At 40.3% G+C, this 25,993-nt stretch overlaps 1 protein-coding gene and 1 non-coding gene across 4 annotated transcripts in view; one reads left to right on the forward strand and one right to left on the reverse strand.

The window, feature by feature from the left end:
• Positions 1-18,066, reverse strand: part of SEC23IP (SEC23 interacting protein) — a 44,069-nt gene extending 26,003 nt beyond the window's left edge. For all 3 annotated transcript variants that reach the window (XM_061192680.1, XM_061192678.1, XM_061192679.1), the window contains exons 1-7: positions 17,854-18,066; positions 12,204-12,736; positions 9,582-9,804; positions 8,582-8,775; positions 5,099-5,188; positions 1,342-1,462; positions 264-353 (exon numbers count right to left, since the gene is read on the reverse strand). In XM_061192680.1, the coding sequence (XP_061048663.1) occupies positions 264-353; positions 1,342-1,462; positions 5,099-5,188; positions 8,582-8,775; positions 9,582-9,804; positions 12,204-12,736; positions 17,854-18,016 (1,414 nt within the window). In that variant the 5' untranslated portion in view covers positions 18,017-18,066. The remainder of the gene's footprint in view (positions 1-263; positions 354-1,341; positions 1,463-5,098; positions 5,189-8,581; positions 8,776-9,581; positions 9,805-12,203; positions 12,737-17,853) is intronic.
• On the forward strand, positions 3,325-3,397 carry TRNAA-UGC (transfer RNA alanine (anticodon UGC)). The gene has a single exon. It is a non-coding gene; the product is annotated as a tRNA-Ala (tRNA).
• Positions 18,067-25,993: the final 7,927 nt, after the last annotated feature.

Below are 25,993 nucleotides of genomic sequence, written 5' to 3' on the forward strand. Positions count from 1 at the left end.
GCTGGAAGTGCTCAGGCAGAGGCTGTCAAAAAGGCTAAATTATTTCCAAGATCCCTTCTAATTCTTCACAATCTAGGATTTTATGAGTTATAAACGTCATAAGAGCAAATCAAGTACAAAGTAGTATTGCCCAGTGATCATTTAAATCTCCTCTTACAGTCCCTCAGCCAACAGTATACAGCTGGAAACCATCTTAAAAATGAAGGTTTAAAAGTTCTAGTAGTTCTCCAATCATTTCATGAAATAAAGTGACTAACGCTTACCACATTCAATAATGCTTCTAAAGCGCAAGTCACACACAGGTCCAATGCCATGCACTATGAACACCAAATGGTCAACCTGAGGCATTTCCCCTGCAAAAGAAAGAAAGACATACATTCATCCATGCATATATACATACATACATACATATACACACGCAAGCTGGGGACTGTTTAGGTTTTCTTAATTGAATAGCAATATTCAATACCCCTTTTGTCATCATAAACTTGCCAAAATCAGATGAACGCAGCTCAAAGTCCACCTTGGCAAATAACAGTGAACTAGACCAAGGAGTGGAGGAAGCAGGCCATTTCTGATCCCAGAAGCTATGAGCCAATGACGATCATCAGTTTTGTACCTATAGAGGCTCCATAACCTTGTAATTTCTTCAGAACTCCCCAGGGCACTAAGCCCCACATGGAGATTCAATTTGCCAATATAAAACTTCAAAATCTTTTCCCAAAATCCTTCTCTTTGTTAGATTCATACATACTATACATGAACATTTCCAAGTTAAATCTACTATTTTACTCTGGTTATTTCATACAGATTCATAATATGAGTACATTTATTTCCAAATCCTGCTCACTGCCTGTTTTTATAAATAAAGTTTTATTGCAACACAGCTAGGCCCATTTGTTTGCATACAAATGCTTTCACACTACAATGGCAGAGTTGAGCAGAGATACAGCAGAGTCTGCATGGCTTGCAAAGCCTAAAATATTCACTACTTGGCCCTTTGCAGAAAAAATTCACCACTCCTGCACTAAAGTAATACAAACTAGTTGAGGCATGACAAAACAAGCCCAAAAATATTGCCAAAAGCCTAGTTTCAACAAGCAAAGTGCTTCTTCACAACAATATATATTTTAGAATCTATATTACATGGTTTGTGCACCTTCAACAGAACTCTAAATTAAAGAACAAACAGATATAAAAGTAATAAAAAGGAAAGATCTGTGCCAACCTGGCTGATTTCTGCATGTTATGGCAGGTAATCCTAATAACTGTTTCCTTTTTTCATCATTCTAAAATAGAGAAGTCTAAAAATGACCTTAGTCCTAAACAAACTGTACGAACCATCAGGAATTTCATCAAGGTTATCATCAACTCCACGCTTTACAACCCTGGGCCTTGTCTGTCCATCTTGTGTGGTCCCCCATTCATCTGGCACTGATGAGGGCTGGAACTGAACAATAACCTTCAAGATACAAGAGAAGGATTATGACAGAGCACACTACCAAATTCATTCCCACTATAAGCTAAATAATTTATCTCAATACATAATAACCTACTTCATAGTATAGTTTATAAATCAGATACTTGTACTGTTCCTCCAAAATCAATTTTGTAACAGTCCTGCTAGTGTTCAGTAACCATTAAAACTAAGTAAATCAATACCATTATTTCCAATGCTTATGTTGGAAAATAATACAACTAAATCAGAGGTAGTATGCCTTGATTTAAAAATATAACAAACATCCAGGTTTACCCATAAGAAATAAAAGAAATAGAGGAATCCTTGTTTTATAAATACATATAAGGCAAAATCCTCTAAATAACAATGTGCAAATTCAATTTCAATGTCCAAAACAGATTTACCTACCACTTTTCAGGAAGACATATACTATTCTGTTAAATCAACTGTATTAAATTTAGTCCAGTGTCATATGGAAAAATCTCAAATAAACAACCTAACCTACCATCTAAAGGAATCAGAAAAAGAAGAGCAAACAAAGCCCAAAGTCAGCACAAGGAAGGAACTAATAAAGATCAGAGAGCAAATAAATAAAATTGAGACCAAAAAAAAAAAAAATAGGAAAGATCAATGAAACCAAGAGCTGGATTTTTGAAAAAAATTAACAATATTGATAAACCTTTAGCCAGGCTTACCAAGGAGAAAAGAGAGAGGACCCAAATAAACAAAATAAGAAATGAAAGAGGAGAAAGAGCAACCGATACCACAGAGACACAAAAAAAATCATAAGAGAATACTATGAACAGTTATGTGCCAACAAATTGGACATATTAGAAGAAACAAACTTCTAGAACCATACAACCTGCCAAGACTGAATCAAGAAGAAACAGACAATTTGAACAGACCAATCACTAGTAGTGAAATTGAATTTCTAATAAAAAGAACTCCCAGCAAACAAAAGTCCAGGACCAGACAGCTTCACACAGGAATTCTATCAAACATATAAAGAAGAGCTGATAAGCTGATACCTATCCTTCTCAAACTATTCCAAAAATTGAAGAGGAGGGAACACTCCCAAATTCATTCTGAGGCCACCATTACCCTGATACCAAAACCAAACACACTACAAAAAAAGAAAATTACAGGCCAGTATCTTTAATGAATATAGATGCAAAAACTGTCAACAAAATATTAGCAAACCGAATCCAACAATATATAAAAAGGATCATACACCATGATCAAGTGGGATTTATTCCAAAGATGCAAGGATGGTTCAACATTTGCAAATCAATCAATGTGATACGCACATTAACAAAAGGATTAAAAATCACGATTATCTCAACAGATTCAGAAAAGCATTTGACAAAATTCAACATCTATTCATGGTAAAAAAAAAAACTCTCATCAAAGTTGGTACAGAGGGAACACATCTCAACATAGTAAAGGCCATTTATGAAAAAACCCACAGCTAACAGCACACTCAGTGATGAAAAGCTGATCATATTTCCTCCAAATTCAGAAACAAGACAAGGATGCCCACTTCTGCCACCTCTATTTAACATAGTATTGGAAGTCCTAGCCACAGCAGTCAGAGAAAAAGAAATAAAAGGTATCCAACTGGAAGGGAAGAAGTAAAACTGTCACTATTTGCAGATGACATGACACTATATATAGAAAACCTTAAAGTCTCCGCCAAAAAACTATTAGAACTGATAAATGAATTCAGTAAAGTTGCAGGATACAAGATTAATATACAGAAATCTGTTGCTTTTCTATACACTAATAATGAACTATCAGAAAGAGAAAGCAAAAAAAGACAATCCTGCTTAAAATCTCATCATGAAGAATAAAATACCTAGGGGAATTCCCTGGTGGTCCAGTGGTTAGGATTCCGGGCTTGCATTGCCGGGGGCCCAGGTTCGATCCCTGGTTGGGGAACTAAGAGCCCACAAGCTGTGCAACACGGCCAAAAAAAAAAAGAAGAATAAAATACCTAGGAATAAACCCCAATGTTCATAGCAGCACAGTTTACAGCAGCCAAGATATGGAAGCAACCCAAGTGTCCATCAACAGACAAACGGATAAAGAAGATGTGGTACACATACATACATATATACACACACACAATAGAATATTACTCAGCCATAAAGAAGAATGAAATTCTGCAATCTGCAGCAACGTGGATGGACCTAGAAAATGTATGTAGTGAAATAAGTCAGAGAAAGGCAAATACTGTATGATATCACTTTATTTGTGGAATCTAAAAAATAAAACGAATGTATCAATAGATAGCAAAACAGAAACAGACTCACAGATTAAAAAAAAAAAGTAGTGGTTCCAGTAGGGAGAGGGAAAGGGGTAGGGCAAGATAGGGGTATGGAATTAAGAGACACAAACTACTACGTATAAAATAGGTTAGCAACAAGGATATATTGTACAGCACAGGGAATTATAGCCATTATTTTGTAATAACTTTTAATGGAGTATAATCTGTAAAACTACTGAATCGCAATGCTGTACACCTGAAACTAATATAATATTGTAAATCAACTATACTTCAATTAAAAAAATAAAATAAATTAATAGTTTAACATTAACCTTCCACCCCCCCCCCAAAAAAAGAATGCATGCAAGATGCTATGTAAAATTTTGTGTGCTTATATAAAAAACAAAAGTTAAAAAAAAACAATTAAAAAACAAAAGGATAAGTGTCGTTACCGTTAAGAGGCGAAACTAGGGAAATGCAGAGGTAAGAGGCTTTTGTTTTTCATTTGATACCCTTTTATACTGTTTAAACTTTGATGGCATATGAATGTTTTATTTTTACTTATTTTAATATCAGTAAGGACTATAGAGGTGGTTAGAATATAGGTTGCTTTTGTTTTTCTTTTACACTTTTCTGTAATAAATAGCCTATGTTCTGAGAAACTACCATATTACTAGCATTATGCTAGATGCTTTTGCATAAATTACCTCACTTCATCAAAAATACGACCCTGGGAGGTAAATCTTATTTATTGCAAGTGAGGAACCTGGAGCTTAGAGAGATTAAGGATGGTAAATGGAAGACTCTAAACACCACACCCAATATCTTTAAAAAAACAAGAAAGGTTTCCAGAGATGATACAAATAAAGAGGAAGAACTTATTTTTACTTTAAAGGTTGAAACAAACCATCATCAAGGGCAAGGTAGGCAAACTATTGCCTGCAGGTCAAACCTGGCCCACCACTTGTTTTTATAAATAACATTTTATTGAAAATAGCCAGGCCCACTGGTTTACATACTGCCTGTAGCTGCTTTCAGAGACTACATGGCCTACAAAGCCTTAAATATTTACTCTCTGGCCCTTCACAGAAAAGCCTGCTGAGCCTGGATCAAGTACAAAAATTTATCAAGCTTAACTTCAATGATGCATACTAAGCTTCAGCTAATGTGTTACCATAAACAGAAACTTCATAAGACAAATTTAAATTTCATTTTAGTTTCTATCATCGATATGAACTGTAGTAAACTTAAAAGCAATGCACTTGTTATAAATATATCCCTACTGCAGAATAAAAATGAACATTTATCAAACATTCAGTAAAATAATTATTTTTAAAAACCTAACACTTTAATATCTTAAACAATATCACTACCTTTGGATTGTGCATAACAATTGTCTCCCCACTCGGAAACTCTAATCTGCGGTGCCACTGATTCGTGGTTACAGCTTTTTTATATTCAGCCTACAATGGAAACAACATACAATCCAGTAAGACAAATCTATTAAGAGAAAGTGTGGAAGAAAATTATAACTATGATAGTAATAAAAATAATAGTAATAGCAGCTCTCCTGTACTAAGTGGCTACCATACTTATTATCATTTTACATACAGTACCTCACTTAACTGCTCTCAATCAGCCCAAAATAATATTATCCCCATTACATAGAGGTGAAAACCAAGGTTTAAACAGTCTATTAATTTCCTAGGGCTGCCATAACAAAGTACCACAAACTGAGTGGCTTATAAAAACAGAAACTTATTGCCTTACAGTTCTAGAGGCTAGAAGTCTGAAATCAAGGTGTCAGCAGGGCCACATTCCCTCTGAAACTCATAGGGAACTCCTTCCTCGCCTCTTTCTAGCTCCTGGCGGTCTGCCAGCAATGTGTAGTATTCCTTGGCTTACAGATGCATCCCTCCAATCCTCTACTTTCACATGGCCTTCTCCCTCTCTGTTTGTCTTAACATGACTGTCTTCTTATAAGGACACCAATCATATTGAATTAGGGGCCCACCCTACTCCAGTATGATCTCATCTTAACTAATTATATCTGCAACAACCCTATTTCCAAATAAAGTCACATTCTGAAGTACTAGAGGTTAAGACCTCAACCTATCTTTTTTTTTTTTGGTAGGGGGGGCGCGGACACAATTCTAATGCTAGCAGGAATTTTTAGTTCACAGTTGCACAAGACCACACAGTGATCACAAAGGTAAGGAGCAAAAGCAGAACTGTGGTTCACTCCCACCCACGACCTTCTGACTCCAAAGACTTGACTGTCCCACCACTTTCTTACTCTCCCTCCAGAGACACTATTCTGCTCTCTATAAGACAAAAGTCTGAGGGTCTCTTGGAGAGAGATTCAAGACCAGGTAAGGGGGAACCTCTGGTACACCCACTGCCCAAAGTCTTTTTTTAAATGAGTAACAGTGGGACTTCCTTGGTGGCGCAGTGGTGAAGACTCTGAGCTCCCAATGCGGGGGGCCCGGGTTCGATCCCTGATCAGGGAACTAGATCCCACATGCATGCCGCAACTAAGAGTTCGCATGCCACAACTAAGGAGCCCATGTGCTGCAACTAAGGAGCCGGTGCAACCAAATAAATAAATAGTTTTAAAAATGAGTAACAGTGATTATTTGACAATCATGTCAAAATAGAAGTGTTTCTTTTTGTCTCCTGGGCAGTCATTCAGTAACAATTCCTCTCCATCAGCCTCTATCCAGCTGACCCTCTTCCTCACTACTTTTTAAAAGATTTTTAATATATTTGTTTACATTTTTTAAAAGCAAGATCACAAACAAAAATGTTTAAAGATTCACCATCTTAAGAACTATTTTCATTTCTTCGTATTCCCTTTCAATCCACAGCTTTATAATAAATTTTGTCTGGTAGAGTATGTTTCCACTTATTCTTCAAAATGGTCTTGATTATTCTTGATACTTTGATCTTCCATATAAAATTTAGGAGCAGTCTGCAAATTTTACTTAAAAAACCCTGATGTGACTTTGATTGGGATTACATACAATTTATAAAATAATTTGGGAAGAACTGACATCTTTATTATATTGAGACTGTGCATCTATGAATGTAATATTTTGGTCTATTTCTTTGAGGTCATCTTTTACATCCTTCAATTCTGCTTCATAGTTTATTCTCCATAAAGTTCACATATACCTTTTGTTGGATGATTTTTCTACTTAGCCTGTAGTTTTGTTAGTATTATAGTCTTCTTTTTTTATTATGGTTTCTAATTGGTTATTTCTATTGTGTAGGAATGTTATTAATTTTTATATGCTGACTTTATATCCACAGACTTGCTAAACTCTTACATTGGTACTAATGGAATTTCTAGAGGTTCTCCTGGTTTTCTATGCAGTCATTGGTGTAATTATCAAATTAAGGTGTTTTTTGTTTCCAACTCTTCTATTGTTTTGTTTTAGTGCTCTGATAGGACAGGATCATCTACAACACTAGCAATATGTATCACTTGATTCTCATTTTCTCACTGGCTTTTTCATTTCCTAACCTCCTCTGCCTCTTCCCTGATCTGGCTTGAGTTTCCTGGGTAGAGGCTGAACAGAAACTAAGGTCTCCTAAAGTTAAGAACAGCTATGTGCTATTGAGATGGTCAATACATGAATTCCATCCTCGAAGCCTGTGTCACCCATTTATAATCAAATATAGTATACACTTTCACATACTGCTTAGACTTGAAAATATATACTTTAGCTTCAAAATAATAGGACTAAACATTCAACCTTGGGATGTTATGCCTTCAGTAGGGTCTTGCCAAGGGTACCAAAAATTATAGTACACATTTGTTTATTTATTTAGGTCTAAAATTAAGCCAAAGATATCAGCATTCCTTTACATATTGTATTCCTTATTCAAATGATTAAAATTATGTTTTAGGAGACTGGTGCCTCCTGATATTTGGTATTTCCAGGAATAAAATTAATTTTATGCCTTCTTTTCAGTCTTTGCCTTTCTTACCTGGGTTCTGACTCGGCTCTAAATCAGTGTTTTTCAAACTGTGGGTCATGACCGGTAATAAATTGTAAAATTAATATTTTCAATGACAGAGAAAATATGTAAGTGAATGACACCTAGTGAGGTAGGTGTTGTTCCATGAACCTTTGTTTCTAATGGTGCGTTAGAGCTCACTCATACCAGCACAAGAGCTGATCACACATACCGCTTCCCAACTCTGTGTCCAGTTACATCATGTTGCTAGCTTACTATTGGCCATGGTGGGAGTATTTACACCATGGAAATCAGCAAACACTATAAATCAGGGGCTTTTTTCCCTGGATGGAGTATGTTCCATACTCCATTTCCCATGTATGCAGATGAATTCATTTAACTTATTTCAAATATTTAATTACTCAATTATTAAGTAGAATTATAACAAGAAGTGAACACAATTATGTAAAACAACATTAACCACCAATTTTAAGATGGCTAAAAAGTCTCACAATATTTGTTCCTATTCTTATATTTGTTTTCATAAACCAGAGGTGAATTTCAAGCCTTTTACTGAACATTAATTTGAAAAGCATCCATCTGCTTGGCATCTGCTGTCAGCAGCAAATCATAGCAGATTTGATATAAGTACCTTATTATATTAGATCTGTGATGTTCCCCTGAAAAACATTCTATCTTTAGACACCGAGGCCACAATTAGCACCTCATAAAAGATGACACCAATTAAAAGGCAATCTTCTTTGCACACAGGATCAAGATAGGCTGTCTTGTAAATAAAGTCTGCTCCATTGTGAGTGGTGTTACATGAGGCTCCAATGTATACAGAGTCTATGTGTTTTAAAGAAAAGCATAAAGGAATAAAGCCCACGTACCTCCAGTTTTTCACTGAACTCCTCTGTATAGGGAATAAATCTACTGTCTGTGTCCCCTTTGTAAAACCAAGCACAGCGTCTCACTTCAGCTGGCTCCTCTTCCCAGTACACGGCTTTCCTCATCCGGTCATAGAGGTAAACGTCGTAGCGCCCTCCATCAGTGCCTAGAACCACACTCTCAGGGTCTGGCTGGACTGGAGCACAAAGACCACATTTTAACTCGACAGTTACAAGGTACATTTAAAAGTAATAAATAAGGAATATGGTGACTCGTCTATCCTTAAAGACAAAGAACTAAGCACATTTTTTTTAAAAAACAGAAGTTTAAGATTAATCTGTGCTGCTCAAAATGATGATTCTTTTAAGTGGAGAAGAAATAACAAGGGTAAAATATAAAAGCATGATCATGAAATAATTCAAATAATTGGTAGTTTTTTTGGTTTTTTTTTTTTAATCAAAGCAGCAATGCTCCATGAAGCATACTTCTAAAGAATAGGTGATTTTTAAGTCCCAAGATGAAATATCATCAGGATAAACAAAGAAACCTATTTCTATTGTGAAGACTTCTCAGAGTCTTAACACACTCTTGTGCACTATTTCAAGAGACGGATGTAGTTACAGCACTTCCAAAACTCATCTGACCATGGAACACTTTTTTCACAGCATCTTCAGGAACAAGAGTTCCATAGAAAATGCTTTATAAATGCCCTATAGCTACAAACAAATAAGGGAAATAAGAAAACTGACACCTGGGTTATATGAACGACTCTATTTCTTGGATTTAAACTACCTTTAAACAAAAAAAGAAAATTACTAAAACATTTCTTCAAATACCTTGCTCAAATAACTCAGAACTTATATTATCATCTTAAGGTACAGAGGCTGGCAGGCTCTACAAGGATTAAAGAATTTGACATTCATAAAAAGTAGGCCATGGATAAATACTCTTCATTCCTCTCTTCCTAAAATCAGATACAAATGATGCAGGATCTGTGCTTACCTGAGTTATAGATTTCTTCAAGATTCAAAGAGTCAAACACACTGAAAGGCATCCATAGTTGTCTGTATTCTATCTCCTTGCAGTAAAACCAGTGGGGTTGGACAGGTTCATATTGGTTTTGAAGTAGAAAAGGAGATGATGCTTGCACAGAGGGACCCGCAGGTCTAGCAGGTGCCTGCTGCTGGGTTGGAGGGGACAACCCTGGCTGCACTGAAGGAGGAATCTGGGGGGGACAAAAGTTAGGACCATCACGTCTGTCCAAAGGAACAATTCTGTATATGTTTCAGACCCAAACTAACATAGTAATGATTATCCTAAATATTTCTCTAGACAACTATTTAATAACCAGGCTCCAAAGCAAGTAAAATTTTTAAATATCTAACAAACCCCAAAATCAGTTGCAAAGTGAACAGGACTTTCTCACACTGACGGCAAAGTAAACTAATACCTTTACAGAAATCAACCTAGCAGTGTGTCTCTTGTGATTTATTTAATCTTTAAAATATGCATATTCCTTGGGAATTCCCTGTTGGTCCAGTGGTTAGGACTTGGCGCTTTCGCTGCTGTGGCCCAGGTTCAATCCTTGATCAGGGAACTAAGATCCCACATGGCCAAAAATAAATAAATAAATATAAATAAAAATAAAATGTGCATATTCCTTGACCTAGACATTCCATTTCTAAGAATTCATCCTAAAGATATAATTGTAAAAATTTACCCATAAGAATGTATATCAAAAAGTTATTTATAATAGACAATCAGTGGATACAACCTAAACGTCTAATAGAAACCTGGTTAAATAAATCATCTTTTACTCATATGCTAGAATTCTCTAGAACCATTAAAAACGTTTTAGAAAAAATCTTAATAACACCTAAAATATGTTCACAAAAAACATACATAATGCTTGCTTGCTTGTTCACGAAAGACATACATAATGCTTGTGTTGGGACTTCCCTGGGGACGCAGTGGTGAGGCATCCCCCTGCCAGTGCAGGGGATACGGGTTCGAGCCCTGGTCCGGGAAGATCCCACATGCCGTGGAGCAACTAAGCTCGTGCGCACAACTACTGAAGCCTGCGCACCTAGAGCCCATGCTCTGAAACAAGAGAAGCCACCGCAATGAGAAGCGCATGCACCACAACGAAGAGTAGCCCCCGCTCAGGCACAACTAGAGAAAGCTAACGCACAGCAACAAAGACCCAACGCAGCCAAAAATAAATAAATAAATAAATTTAAAAAGAAAAAAAAAACACTGCTTTTATCTAGAAAAAAGGATAAGAAAGACATAAAACAAAATAAAAACAGGGTTTTCTAGTGGCAATTTTTATTCATTTGGCTATTTGGCATTTTTCAAATTTTCTGCACTGAAAATACTTTAAAAATCAGAATACAATTATTTTTTAAAATTTTTATTAAAAATCATTTTAGAATATTCTATCAATGCAAATTTACTGAGGTTGATAACTGTACCGTGGTTATGTAAAAGAATATCCTTATTCTCAGGAAATACACACTGAAGTATCTAGGAGTAAAGAATCATAATGTATTTAACTGATCTTCAAATGTTTCCCCCCAAAATTGCACATATACAGAGTGAGAAAGGAAGGGAGGGAGGGAGGGGAGAAAGGATACTCCAACACGTGTCAGTGTGCACGTTCACAAATGATAGAACAAATGTTCATGACAGGTAAATCTGGGTTAGGGTATTGGGGTGTTCTCTGTCCTATTTTTATTTTTGCAACCTTTTTTTATATTTAAAATTGTCATTTTAAAAATTCTTAATTAGGAATCTTTACAAAATTTCATCAGCAAACAAAGTATACTAACTTATATTACATGCTACAAATCTGGTTACTTTCCAATATGCTGAAATCCAACATTACCAAGAGTTTGTGTATTGGTAAGATTTAAATTAGATGGTAAAATGGAACCCATTCTCTATCCCCAAGAGAGAAGTCAGGTTACACTCTGATTGCAATACTATTATCTCTGCCGCACTGGGCTGGGTTCTTAATTCTTCCTTTTAGTCATTTCCCTTTTTTTTAATTCAGTTCACTTCCCTTTGGAAGTCAGTTGAATAATTAGTGGGGAAAAAAGGCATAAAGGAATTTCATAAAATTTACCCAATGCAAAAGTTATTCCATTGCTCCCCTGAGACAGAGTTTGACTGTCTAGATCCAAACTCCATAAATGTAAATAAAAGAAATTATTGGAGTAATCAATTTTAGTCCCACTAATTGAGTGTTTTGATTGAGTAGTATAATTAAAAAATGAGAAGCTGGCAGTCTGTTAATAATTGCTCCGACTCTCACATGTCCCTAGATGACATTCGTTATTGGTATCTCACATTAAATCTGGAAATATTGGCATATGGTTAACTCATTAAAATCAATTACTACTTCCATAAATAGATAATATAAACTAAAATATGAACCATTCAATGAGCTATCTTTAAAAGACTGTTTACTTCAAAGCATGTAGCTTACAAAAACATACCCTCTGAAAATAATCTGTCATCATATTGATTATTAAAAGCACAGTGTTTTCAAAAACATAGGTTAAGATGAGAGAGATTAAAAATTACAGTGAATAATTAGGATACAAAAACATGTTTCCATACCGATGGCAAAGATCCTGGAGGCATCTGGTACATCTGAACAGGGGGTCCAGAGGGCGGGGGATGGGTAGGATGGGCCGGTGTTTGGCACTGCTGCAGCTGTGGTGGTGCAATATAAGGATTAGCCCTGCTGCTTACAGCTGTGTGGCGATATGGATTGTATCCCTGTTGGGGCGTTCCTTGGGGTGGGCTCCCAAAATTTGAAGGAGGGAGGCTACTAGGCTGAGAAGGCAGATAAGTATTTATTCCCATTTGTGAAGCAGCTGGAGCACCATATTGAGCCTTCGAAATGGATGGTGAAAACGCATTCGACATATCTTGGGATCCGGTTGTAAAAGGAAGAGCAGTTGGGGGCTTGGAGAATGCTGATTGTCCAGCGGATGTTGCTGCAGTTGTTAACGGTGACTGTCCAATATTCCCAAAAGGATCACTACTGCTTGATACCTGAGAGAAGTAATTAAATGTCTGTGGGGTAGACGTGTGAGCAGAAGTCTGACCAAGGAAGCTGTCCTCCTCACCCACATCTGTGGAATCCTCTGAAAGGGAACAGAAGGGTACATGGTTTAAAGGTACGCCATCACTCTGTAGATAAGATTCTATACCACAGATCTAGCAATTATACCTCTTATTTTGTTGTTCAAACTTACATTTCTGCATTAAAGACAATAATGAAAAACTTTTTTTTCTTTTTTCTTTGAAATAAAAAACTAGAAAACATGAATAAGAAACAAGAGGGAAAAATACTAACTCATTCATAAGCTCACCTCCCAGAGACAATCACTGTTAACACGGTTAATATTTTGATACATACCTTTCCACACTTTTAAAATAAATATAAAGTTATATGCTATTTATTTTGTAGATATGTATAAATTATGTAGGCATATATGTATATAGGAGAAGGTTTTAAAAATGGAAACAAAATCTATACTCCTAGTTTTACATGTTATTTTGAATGCTGTTTTTTCCTGGTAAGAAACAATTCAAATACTGTTCTGCTACCCAAATACACAAAACTTTATTTCTACAGTAAGGACAAGAAACTAAAGTACAGATATTAACTCTGTTGACAACAAGGGGTGTGTCAGGGCTCTTACCTACAAAGCACTCATTATATAAGTGAACATGTGGTATTTGTATTCCTGAGGCAAAGTAGGTCAACCATTAATTGCCATCCCTAAAACCACACAGTATCACAACCAGATAGTCATTAGAGAATGCCAAATCACTGGAAAAGTCATTTTCTAACTAAGGGAAGTTCTCCTCACTTCCCTTTGCCCAACGTGATCTTCACTGTGGGTATTATTAGCACCAAACTATTTATCCTCTCTTCTGCTACCAAGTCGTAAAATATTGATAAAAACATTTTCCTTCTACATGGCCTCAAAAGTTCAGTCTGGGCTTCCCTGGTGGTGCAGTGGTTAAGAATCCGTCTGCCAATGCAGGGGACATGGGTTCGAGCACTGGTCTGGGAAGATCCCACATGCCGCGGAGCAACTAAGCCTGTGCACCACAACTACTGAGCCTGCGCTCTACAGCCCACGAGCCACAACTACTGAAGCCTGCATGCCACAATTACTGAAGCCTACGCTCTAGAGCCCACGAGCCACAACTACTGAAGCCTGTGTGCCAAAACTACTGAAGCCTACGCGCCTAGAGTCCGTGATCCGCAACAAGAGAAGCCACCGCAATGAGAAGCCCGTGCACTGCAACAAGTAGCCCGCACTCACCGCAACTAGAGAAAGCCCGCGTGCAGCAACGAAGACCTGACTCAGCCATACATACATACATACATACATAAATAAACAGAAATAAAAAAGCCCAGTCTACCTTTCCTCAGGAAACTTTTAGGAGGCTTTAGCTTCTAACATTGTCCTCCTCTTCCTAATCTTTTCCTTCTCCCATCTCATTCCCTCTCATCTCCAATTCCCTCTTATCTCCCACTGCTGGAGGCATAGAGCAGATCAGAAGGGTGGACCCTCTCCCAGCACACAGGCACACTGGTCCCTGCCCTTGAGACCTGCCAAAGGGTGGCCTTTCAAGCTCTGAGCTCCTTCTTGACCTCTGCTGAATGAGGCCTTCAGCTCTTAGGCTGCTCTCATTATATTTCACAGACATCAATTTAACTGAGATACTCCACTATTCAAAATACTCCTCTGAGTTGTTTCTTTGTAACTAAAAGTATCTTCCTGCACAAGGCCCCCTGTCTGCTTATATCCTTCTACTTTTCTGATACATTTCTGATTCCTACCCTCTCTTTTCAGTCACATGAACCTCACTTGGACTCAGATTTCTTAGCTGATGTCTTAACATCTAAAAACAGAGGAAAAAACCTCTGTGGTATCTTTCATCCTTTAAGACAACTTGGGATCAACCTGATCCAAGAAACTTTTTTCTGATTAGCATCAATTACAAACAAAATACTGATCTCAACAAGCTGCCAGCCTCACCTCAGGGGCACTTTCTAATTACATGTGGACACATCTGGCATCAAGACCCATAACTTTAATGAGCACCTGTATACTTGTGACACTCCCAACTCTGTCTCAAACTGAGACTGATCTTATGTGTCCCAGAACCTATTTTCCAACTGCCTCCTCAATACTTTTTGGCAGGTTCAGCCACATGTACCTCAGACTTAGTAAGCCTGAACTGAATCTGTCATCTTAACTGTCCCCCTTCATGTGCTCCGTTTACACATCTCACTAACCTCAACAGATGTCTGCCAACATCCATCCAGACACTCAAACCAGAAACCTGCTCTCTCAGACCGCTCCCTCTCTCTCACACCCTTCATTTAATCATTCAGATCCTCATTAAAGAAATATGTACACAGTATCCATTATATGCCAGGCGGTGCTATGTCTTGGGGCTGAAACTGAACAAAGAGAAGGGGACTCTGCACTGCACAGCCTGGACCCCCCCCCGTGAGTCACTAAGTCCCAACAATTTGACGGTGTAACAATCTCTCATATCTGTTCCCTGCTCTTCACACCCAGCGTGGCTGACCAGGGCTAGAGTGCCACCGGCTCCTGCCTGACTCACAGTGGCTTCCAGATCGGCCACTCTTGCCACGGTCAGCTTCACTCTGGTGCAATCTCAGAAAACTCCAGTCTTTCTGAAACACACCTCTAATCCCACTGGCCTTGTTTAGAACCCTTCAAGGGCACCCCCCACACCCCACAGGGTAAACTACAAACTCCTCAGTGTGGTGTCTGAGGCCCTTCGTGATCTGGGCCCCGCTGACCACTTGAAGCACTCCCCTGCATTCACTCTAGCCACATGGAGGGGTGCAGGGGGGGAGGGATGGGGTGAGAGGGAAAGAGCGGGGGAGGGAGAGAGAATGTGAGCACCTACCACCAAATCCCACCAGATCTGCAGGTTTCTCTCACACCTCCAGACTCTCACATGTCTGTCTCCCCAGACTCCCTAATTTCTATGTATCCTTCAATATTCAGCTCAAGAACTGCCTCCTCTCTGAGGTCCTGAAGGCCCGAGGGATGTCCTCTCCCTGGTCAGCCAGCCTGACAGCCACAGCTCTCACAGCAGCCTATCAATCCCTCTTTCCAGCCATCATAAACCTGTATCACAATTACTTACACAGCTGGGTACACTGTGTCTGTATATACTGTGCAGTCGTTGAGGGCAATGCTATCTGCTCCTCTGTGTCTCCCTGACATCGGGAACAGGGCCTGGCAAACGGAAGCTGCTCAATCCAGGTTTGTGGAATGAATGAAATTGCTTCCTATGTGTCTCTTTCACTGACATGATTAACCGTTGCTTCCAATGTGACAGGTTCTCCTTTTGTCCTGGAAATTATCTGAATGGGTTTCTAATGATCAAATCTTTTCTAAAGGTAGAAAAATATTTGTTACAGAATTTTAGCTCTAAAAAGTATTAATTTTCTTATTAAAAAAATAAACCATCTCCAAGAAACAATAGTTTTCAAGACAGGTAAGTTATCCTGTACTTGGCAATGAAGATGTTTAGCATTTACTGACAGTAACAGACACAAATTATATAGCAAGGAAGATGGGCATGAACCAAACATCTGTGAAGCAGAGAATGACATGAAAACCCCATGTACAGCCTTATTTATTCCTGCAACCTCCCAAAGCATTCTGCTCTAGCCATGCTAGTCCTCCACCAAAAATGGCAATGCTGAACCTTTCAGCCACACTATCAAAACAAGATATACATATTCCTGACTGCCACCCTTTCATTCATTCAACAAGTTTCTATTGAAAAATCGGTCTACAGCATACCAGACACTGTTCTAGGCATAAATTCCTGCTCTCATGGAGCTTACATGCTAGTGGGATAAGATAAACAAATATGGGACTTCCCTGGTGGCACAGTGGTTAAGAATCCACTTGCCAATGCAGGGGACAAGGGTTCGATCCCTGGTCCGGGAAGATCTCACATGCCACGGAGCAACTAAGCCCGTGTGCCACAACTACTGAAGCCCGTGCGCCTAGAGCCCGCGCTCCGCAACAAGAGAAGCCACAACAATGAGAAGCCCGCACACCACAACGAAGAGTAGCCCCCGCTCACCATAACTAGAGAAAGCCCGCGCGCAGCAACGAAGACCCAACGCAGCCAAAAATAAAAAGTAAAATAAATTAAAAAATTTTAAAAAGATAAACAAATATTTGTACATGTCAGGTGGTGATAAATACCAAAAGGAAACATAACACAAAGGAAGGGGAACCATCATGTATTGTCTCCGATTTGCCCTTCTTCACTTCTCCATGAAATTTTCCTCAGTCCTCCAAACAAGAATAAATTATTCAACAGGAAAATATTCAACATTTACTGAGGATCTATGTGCTAGGCACTAAACAAGATCCTAGAAATAAAAAGGTAAATAAGTTATAGCTGCAAACTTCAAGAAGCTCACAGTCCAAATAGAGAGGCAGACATGTTTATTTCACAAACATTTATATAACACTATGTGCCAGGCACTATATTCAGTGCTTTACAAAAATCAGTTCACTTCTCATCACAGCCCATATGGAAAATGAAGAACAGAGAGGTAAAGTAACATGCCTGAGGTCACACAGCAAGTTACTGGCAGGGCTAGGGCTGGAATACAGTCTGTGCTCTTAAACACCAGCTCTGGGTTATGCCACGTAATTGTTAAAAAGCAATCTCCCTAGACAATAATAAAGATATGTACAAAGTGCTAAGGTGCACACAGGAGTAGGGACTTGAGAACAAGCAAGGGCTCCTTAGAGAAAATGATGCACCGCCTTGAAAGATGGCTGCGTTCTGTACCTCTATTTTGCAAATATTACGTGTCTATCCTAAGAGATATCCTACAGTATCCTAGGAGAGGAGGAGGCACTGTCTAACTTTTTTGCATTCCCTGCAAGCACCTGGCACACCAGGAGGTGTTCAACAAAAATCTGTGGAATGCCAGTTCAGGAGTGTCCAGCACTGGGAACAGTTCCTTCCACGAAGAGCTTGGCCCCCGCCCCCAACATCCCAAAGTCCTCAGGCCACTCAAACCTGGCCACTGATGGCCCTGGCAAGGTACCAGAGGGTCGGGTCCAGGCACAAGGAAAACCTCCCGTCCGACCCTCGCCACCCCCCGCCGCCCGCCCACCTCCCCGCACACACTTGCCCCACCGGATCCTCATCTCCTTACTACCTCCGGGCAAGAGCAGGGAGGCCGAGGCAGCGGCAGCCTGGGTGACTGGGATAAAGGGCACGTTGAAGCTGAACTCCGTGGCCGAGGAGGAGAAAAGTAAGTTAGTGCCCGACGAGGAGGTGGAAGCGGCGCCTCCGCCACCGTTAGGTTTCCTCTCAGCCATGGCTACGGCCCACCTTCCGTTACACGTCTACTGGGGGCCGGTGCGGAACCACCAGCAGGAAACCGGTCACGGTCGGGGCCAACACACTTCCGCACTTGCGCACAAGGGCCGGAACTCCGGACGGCCGGTCAGCCTCCCTCTGCTTTCTCCTACGAGGCTGCCAGGAACCAACATGGCGGCGTAGGCTTCACGCCCGGGCCTTAGCACGTGACACCCTCGGCCACTGCCGGGGCCGGACGGGAGGTAGAGGTGGAGGCCGCGACTGGGGCTGGAGCGTGGGAGAGGGAGGGCTGCTGGTTGTGAATTGAAGTACGAATCGGCACTGAAAATCTCGTGTTGCCGGGGGCTCTTTAGGCTTCCTAAAAGTACACACAGAAGCGTCTAACTAGATAAAATTTTGGAGGAACAGCGAAAGCCCGCAGGCGCAGGTATCAGAGTGCTAGCTGCAGACAGAGGGAGGAAAAGGTGTGTGGGCCATTTGCAGCTTAAGTCTAGCCAAACTCACCAGTTGTAACCATACACCCGCATCTAACCCGCCCACGTCGTTTTGGACTGAATTGAACTCTTGTCATTCGCCCAGAAATAGAAATGGTAGAACTTTTGAAGTTTTTAAGCCACAGGGAAGAAAAAAAAGTTTAAAAGAGAAACCAGGGTATTGACATTTAAAATAGGCGTGTGGGGGCTTCCCTGGTGGCGCAGTGGTTGAGACTCTGCCCGCCAGTGCAGGGGACGCGGGTCCGAGCCCTGGTCTGGGAGGATCCCACGTGCCGCGGAGCAAGTAGGCCCGTTAGCCACAATTACTGAGCCTGCGCGTCTGGAGCCTGTGCTCCGCAACAAGAGAGGCCACGATAGTGAGGCCCGCGCACCGCGATGAAGAGTGGCCCCCGCTTGCCGCACTGGAGAAAGCCCTCCTCGCACAGAAACGAAGACCCAACACAGCCATAAATAAATAAATAAATAAAAATTTAAAATAGGCGTGTGACTTTTTAAATAGTTTTCTACACCTGTCTAAAATAATCTGACTAGTTTAATCCTAAAATGCAGTATGGATAATTTGGATATAATTGTCATCTTTCACGTAGAGATTATGAAAGAAAAAATAACAGATAATCAACTTCTTGGAGGGTGGGAGAGGGATAGAAGAAACCCAAAAAAAGCTTTCAAATAATGAAACTACCCTCTCCCCCAGCTGTTCACACCTATATAGTATCTGTTTATTTATTAATTCAACAACTAGTATGCTTACTGTCAAAACAAAACAAAAACAAAGCCAGATACTAGTTTAAACCAATAAGGATAGATTTTTATTGCGTCAAGGAAGTGGGTTCGTCGTGAACTGAACTTCCCCAAAACAAAAGGCTGGAGATTTTAAAGACTGGCGTGTGCTAAGGCAAAGGCATTGAAGAGTGCCAAGGGGTGTTGGTCCATGTGACGGGGTTTGTTAATTGGCACTTATATGGAGCAGAAATTAACTTCTCATATCTTTATGACATGCAGTGGTACAAGTTAGAGCAAGGTACCCACTAGGCTGGGAGGAGACAGCTCTCAGGTCCTTGAGAAGGCAGTTCTGGGTGACAAAAGATTTATATCCCAAAGGGGTGGAGAAAGGATTTATAATCGCAAGCTTTCTAAAGTAACTGCTTTAAGGGAGGTTCAGGGCCTATATGCCTATCACCTGGTTTGGGTTGGAAGAAACAGTAAATTCTCCTGGCAGTGTTGAGCTTTCTCAGGCAGGCATTTTAAGGGGGACAGGGTTCATCCTGGGGACATGGCCTTAAGCTGTTGGTAGCCATTCTAGAGTTTGGTCAAGGGGGTCTTTGTCATTACTATGGGTGGTCGAAGCAGTATACTAAACACTGGGGGTACCATGGTATACAAGATAGACACAGGACCTTTCCTTCTTGGAGCTTATAGTCTGGTCAGGAAGACAGACAACTAAACACATAATAACAATGAACTAAAGTGTGATGAAAGTAATAATGTAGAATTTCTCAAAGTGTGTTGTGTGGAATATTGACACCATCAGGAGAGGGAGGTGTAACCCTTTTAGGGGAGGGGTAGCAAGTATTTAGAACAATCAGACCATCAACAAAGGATCTACCTCATCTGGAGTGACATGAAAGGCTTTCCTGAAGAAGAAATATTAAAGTTGACACCTGAAAGCCAATGAGTAGAAGTTAACCGGAAAAGCTTGGAGGAGAGGGACCGGAAGAAGTGGTGAGAGAGACAATTACAGATAAAGTTACAGTATGTAGGGATACCTTAAGATGCCATATTTGAATGTTAAAAGAAATATGGGTTACAGCATGGCTGGAGCCTAGTGAGCAACTGGGAGAAAGCTGGGAGATAAGAATGAAAAGTAGACCAAGGCCAGATGACACAGGGTCCTTACAAGTTAAGAGCAAAAGGGACTGAAAGAAGGGTTTAAAGGAAGGTGGAGAAATAACATTTGCTCTGTAGAAAGTTCACTCTGTCTTCAGTGTAATAAAATAGATAAGGAAAGAGCAAGCCTTGGGAGCAGGAAGAACAGTTGGCAGACTGCTGCAGTGGACCAGCTGAGCAATGATGGTGGCTCAAATTAGAGCGATTGGAGTAGGAATGAACAGAAATAGGAGTAATTTCCGGGGAAAGATGTCAGATTGAACAGCTGTATCTTCATTTTCTTCTTCCTGAAGCTCTGTTGAAAACACAGATGGATTTGCTTGGTTTTTTTAGGCATAAACCCATAAGGATGAGGAGAATGGGAGAAGATTTGGCAGCAACAAGATTTTGGAAGGCACCAAAAAAATAGGCAAGTAGTAGATGATTTAGGAAACCAGTAATGAGGGAAGCTCAAAGGCAACATTATTTGCACCACAGGATCACCAAAAGATTTAGGACCTGATAACCTCAGGCACCTCTGGAAGTGGCAGTCCAGTGGAAGAGAGAGGTCCTATAATTAGGAGGATTGGTTAAAACTGTTTAAGAAACAGATCCCCTCCCCCACTCTCAGTAACTGGACTATTGACCATCCCCCTTAAAGGAAAAATGCTGAGTTTTCCCTTCTGGAGAGGGTAAAACAGAAGGAAAATTAAGCAAATACATACATACTGAGAAATAAAACACCCTGTTCCACAAAGCCAGCCCGGTTTCTTCACTCAGCTCCAAAAACACTAGCTGCCGGGTCTTCAACCTCTAGGCAGGAGATTAGAAGCATCTTGTTGGGGTCAGGGAACAAAAGATCTAGAGAGAATTAAATCCGGGTTTCCCAATGAGACAGCCCAGAGCAGAATCACCCCATAATTAAGCTCACAATCAACAAGCACCAGAACACACCCTCCACTAACCCAAGAACCTCTTCTTTGTCACTGATTTGGACCTCTGGCCTCAGCTCGGCTCACAATGGACCCTAAGTGCTCCTGAGCCACTGGTGGCTCCTGCGCCTATTGTAGCTCCTGCAAATGCACCTCCTGCAAGAGCTGCTGCCCCTGCTGCCCCGTGAGCTGTGCCAAGTGTGCCCAGGGCTGCGTCTGCAAAGGGGCCTCGGACGAGGGCAGCTGCTGCGCCCGAGGTTGCGAAAGCCTGCTCCCAGGTGTAAATAGAGCAACATGCGCGAACCTGCACTTAAAATTTGTTTCCTACTACCCTGACTGGCTTGCTACATTCCTATTTCCATGAAATACTTGTATGAAAATAAACTCATCTAGACAAAAAAACCAACAAGACCCATGTATATGCTCTGAGCTCCCAATCACCTTTTTAGTCCCCACGCTTCTTGTTTTGTTCAGATATTCATTCAGCAAATATTATTATGTGAACCTGCTCCTATGCCAGACACGGGGGATACAAGAGTGGACAAACGGGCAGAGCCGTGACAATTCACACTCTAGGGGACAGCCACCCTCTCTTGTCTTCCATACTCACCTCCACCTGGCAAGGCAGGTGAACGGGGAGGATGAGACACAGGTGACTGAAGGGAAAGTGTGCTAATTTCTGATTCAGGGAACACAGTGGAACAGGAGGACAAACTGGAACCTAAAAATGGAGATGCCCGGCCATTAGATATATGGCTCTGAAACTGAAGAAAGAAGTCCAGGCTTAAGATGAGATGTAGGAGGCATCAGCTCACATGTAGGTGATTCAGAAATTGTGGGAAAAGAGCCTCGTGTTCTGTCACTGTCAGAAATGGCCATTCTTTTGGAGGAAGGTTTGTGTTGCTTTCTGTACAAGGTGATGTGCTGGGCACCAAGTCAGGTTGACAGGTGTGATCAGAAAAAGCACAGGTGGGAGGTAGTCCCCACACTTTAAATACGATTACCACATAGTCGAGAAGATTCTTTAACCTGGAAGCTAGTGATTCAAGCAAGATCCACAAAAGGAACAGGAAATGGCAATTTAGAAGAAATTACCGACACAGGAAGGCAAGAACTTTCAAAACTCTATCAATAATATCTTCAGAGGGATCTGCAACCAAGAAACAAGATCAGGGTGACGTTTAAGAAAGAAAAGAAAAGAAATATTTAGGGAACAAAAAAGTCAGTAGAAGGAAAATAAATATAAGGAAATTTCTCAAAAAGTAAAGCAAAAAGACAAACAGATGGAAGCTAGGAGAGAAACCTAAGAAAATTAGATTGCCATGCAAGAAAATCCAATATCTGAATTTTAAGAGCTCTGCTAAGAGAGACAGAAAGTACAGGGGAGGGAATCATCAAGGAAAAAAAATTTTTTTTTAATTCCCAGAAATGAAGTATACAAGTTTCTAATTGGTACCCAGCACAATAGTTGAAAATATACATACTGGAGCATTGGAGACAAAGATCCCTTAAGGTTCCAGAAGGATAAAAACAGGTCAAATGCAAGAAATTCAGCTCCCAAAATATTTCCCTCTCAAGCACACTTTCTAAGAAAATATGAAGGATTTGCTCCACCAAAAATAAAAGAATAAGGCTAAGAAAGTCTTCCTATGGGGGATGCAGGTAACATGATATCCAACACAGGTGTACAGGGGAATTCAAGCAAATTCCCAAACAAAAAGACCCAAAAATGCAAGGGCTCAAACAAATGTTCGTGTCTCACTCACACAAAAGTACATGTTGGTGACCAGCTTTTGTCTTCAACATGGGGCTTCTGAGGCTGCTCAAGTTGTTGCCACCCAAGGAAGTCGGAAGGGGTCAGGGCAGTTCAGGGACAAATGTCCCATCCTAACAAGTGAGACAGAAGTTGCACACATCACTTTTGTTCACATTCCACTAGTGTGAACTTCGACAAAACGCACTCCTTTTGGGTGCAAGAAGAGCTGGACAATACACTCCCCACCTGGGTACCCACATCGTAACTACAATTCTGTAACTATGGAGGAAGAAGATTTTGGTGGGCAAATGGCAATTGCCATGGCAGTCTGTCCCTCTGGCCATCATGTACCCACCCTTATTCCCAAATAGAACATACTCATGCCCCAAGGGTGGTAACCAGCTTCATCCAGCTTAAAAGTCCAGGATCTCTAGGCAGCTCAGCCCGTTCCAATGAGTCTGGATGTGGTTCCTCAGGAGCTACGACTATAAGACACCCAATAGACAGTTGTGGAGCAAAAACCGGGTAACTGCAATGGAGACTCCCACTGGGAAAAAAAGAGGAATGGAAAACACAGTAATCACGGTGCCATAGAAATGATTGAATCCTGCTAGGCATAAATTGAAAATACTCCTTGCCCTGACAGTGGAGAATGTTTGTGGTTAGTCCTGACTGTCTTTGGTTTGGTCCTCTGTAAATAACTCCCCAGTCCACAGTTCTTCCTGGCCCTGGCTTTGCCCTCTGGGGGGTTTCTCCTTGACCATGGTCATCCAAGGCCATATGTTAAGTAGCACTGGGAAGCATGTCCTCTTTGGGGGCTGTACAGCTTTGGCAATTTACTTCCTGTTGGTATGAGTTTGGGGCCTGAGACTTGCTTTCAGGCTTGAACAGTTGCAGACTTTTTCAGGCCAGGCTTCTGGTTTTTTATTTCCAATAACTTCCATGTCTGACCTGAGCTCTTTTTCCTCTCAGCCTAATGTTGGTTAACTTGAGGTCATCTGAAACCAGGCTACAACCTTGATCTGATCTTTGCCACAGGGCTAGATTCTCTACTTTACCTGAGAAGTCTTAAAGGACCCTTGAAAATACCTTTGAGTGAATCCTTCTAGGGTTTGAATACTGAATTGATTGGTTTTTCCAATCCTGGAAGGCCCCAATTTCTCCTATGCTGCCTAATCTGGTAGCAGTGGCCACCTGTGGCTATTGATCATTAGAAATGTGGCTGTCTGAACTGAGATGTGCTATAAGTGTAAAATACTCTCTGGATTTTGAAGAATTAATTTAAAAAAAGATTAATAGTCTTCATATGGATTATTTGTTCAAATTATAATATTTTTATATGTTGGGTTAAATATTTTATTAAAATTAGTGTTACCTATTTTTTACTTTTTTAAATTTAACTTTTAAATTACATACGTGGCTTGCAAGGTATATCTGAGAGACTGAATACACAAACAGTGGCCAGACCATATTTAACAATAGAACCTGTATTCTCTGACAGTAGAGCAATTGGTTCACAAAGGTCAGGACTTGGTTGATGAGTGCCAACTTTCCTATTTGTTTCCTTCACTCCCCAGAAAACAGGAATGGTTAAGAAATTCCTCCTTGGGAATTCCCTGGCAGTTCACTGGTTAGGAATCGGCGCTTTCACTGCAGGGGCCCAGGTTCGATCCCTGGTCTCAGAACTAAGATCCTGCAAGTCATGGGGGCAAGGCAAAAAAAAAAAAAAAAAAAAAAAATTCCTGCTCCCTTTTGTATTCTAAGAAAGGGCTTACTGTAAAGGACCACCTTGCTCTTGCACATTCCAAAATAAGACTCACCCCTACCCATCCTCAATGACTCCCTTGTTTTATAAAACCTCAAATTTTACCCCTCTTCTTTAAAAATGTCCTGAATGCGTGTTCTCCCTATTGCAACAGGCTGAATAAAATCATCTCCTTCATTGCCTGAGGCATTTTGTCTTTCACCTATTGTCATCCACTATCCAACCACTAAACTAGGGCCACATAATTTTCTATTTTTTACGACAGCACACCACTTCTGATAATACTTTTGGTATTATTTAGAGTAATGCTAGCAGCTGTTAAGAAAGAGATCTCGGAATGCAATGTTCCTATAAAATCCAGGCTGACTTTAGCACAAGGTCATTCTAGTAATCACCATCCCATCAATCAGGAAGGAGCAAAGAACATATCCAGGGCCAAATGTTTAAGAAATTGAAGTGGAAGTTCCAGATGTCACATTCCCTCATGTTTCTTTGGTAAACCTAATCACACAGCCCTACCTAGCATCAAAGAAGGCTGGGAAATGTAGTCCCTAGCCAGGCAACCAACCTCAGCTACACTTCTGTAACTAGGAAATGCAGTTCTTCCCTGGGAAAACTTTATATAGCCCTGGAAGGAGAGAACAGACTTTTTTCAAAGTCTCAATGAACAGATGAATCCTAAAGAAGAGTTAGGATAATGGTGGTAGAAGATCCTAAGAAGTAGAAGGCAACAAAGGCCAGATTGGAATAGGAAAAAGGGCTTTGGGAAAGATGTCCAAGAAAATAAAGTATATAAAATACCTGATGTGTCTAAATATCTAGAGAGGAGATTTGGGCAATTGATGGAAAGTGTGCATTATCCATTCAGCAAATATTTATTGAGCATCTATGATGTCAGACACTGTTCTAGGTGCCGGGGAACAAGACAGCATACAAATACCAAAATCATTGCTTTAAGGATCTGGTGGAAATTTTAGTGCAGCTGAGGCTGAATTTGTGATTAGTATATAGAAAACAAGCAAATGTTTAAAAGAAACTTTTACCCCATCCTGAGGCAACTACATTCAATTCTTTCTGCTGATTCTTTCTGTATTTCTATATTTTTAAATTAACATGATTACATGTCACTTCTGTTCCTTTTTTTCTCCTTTGCATTATGTATT

Source organism: Eubalaena glacialis, chromosome 1 (genome assembly GCF_028564815.1).
Source record: "Eubalaena glacialis isolate mEubGla1 chromosome 1, mEubGla1.1.hap2.+ XY, whole genome shotgun sequence".
Taxonomy (NCBI): domain Eukaryota; kingdom Metazoa; phylum Chordata; class Mammalia; order Artiodactyla; family Balaenidae; genus Eubalaena; species Eubalaena glacialis.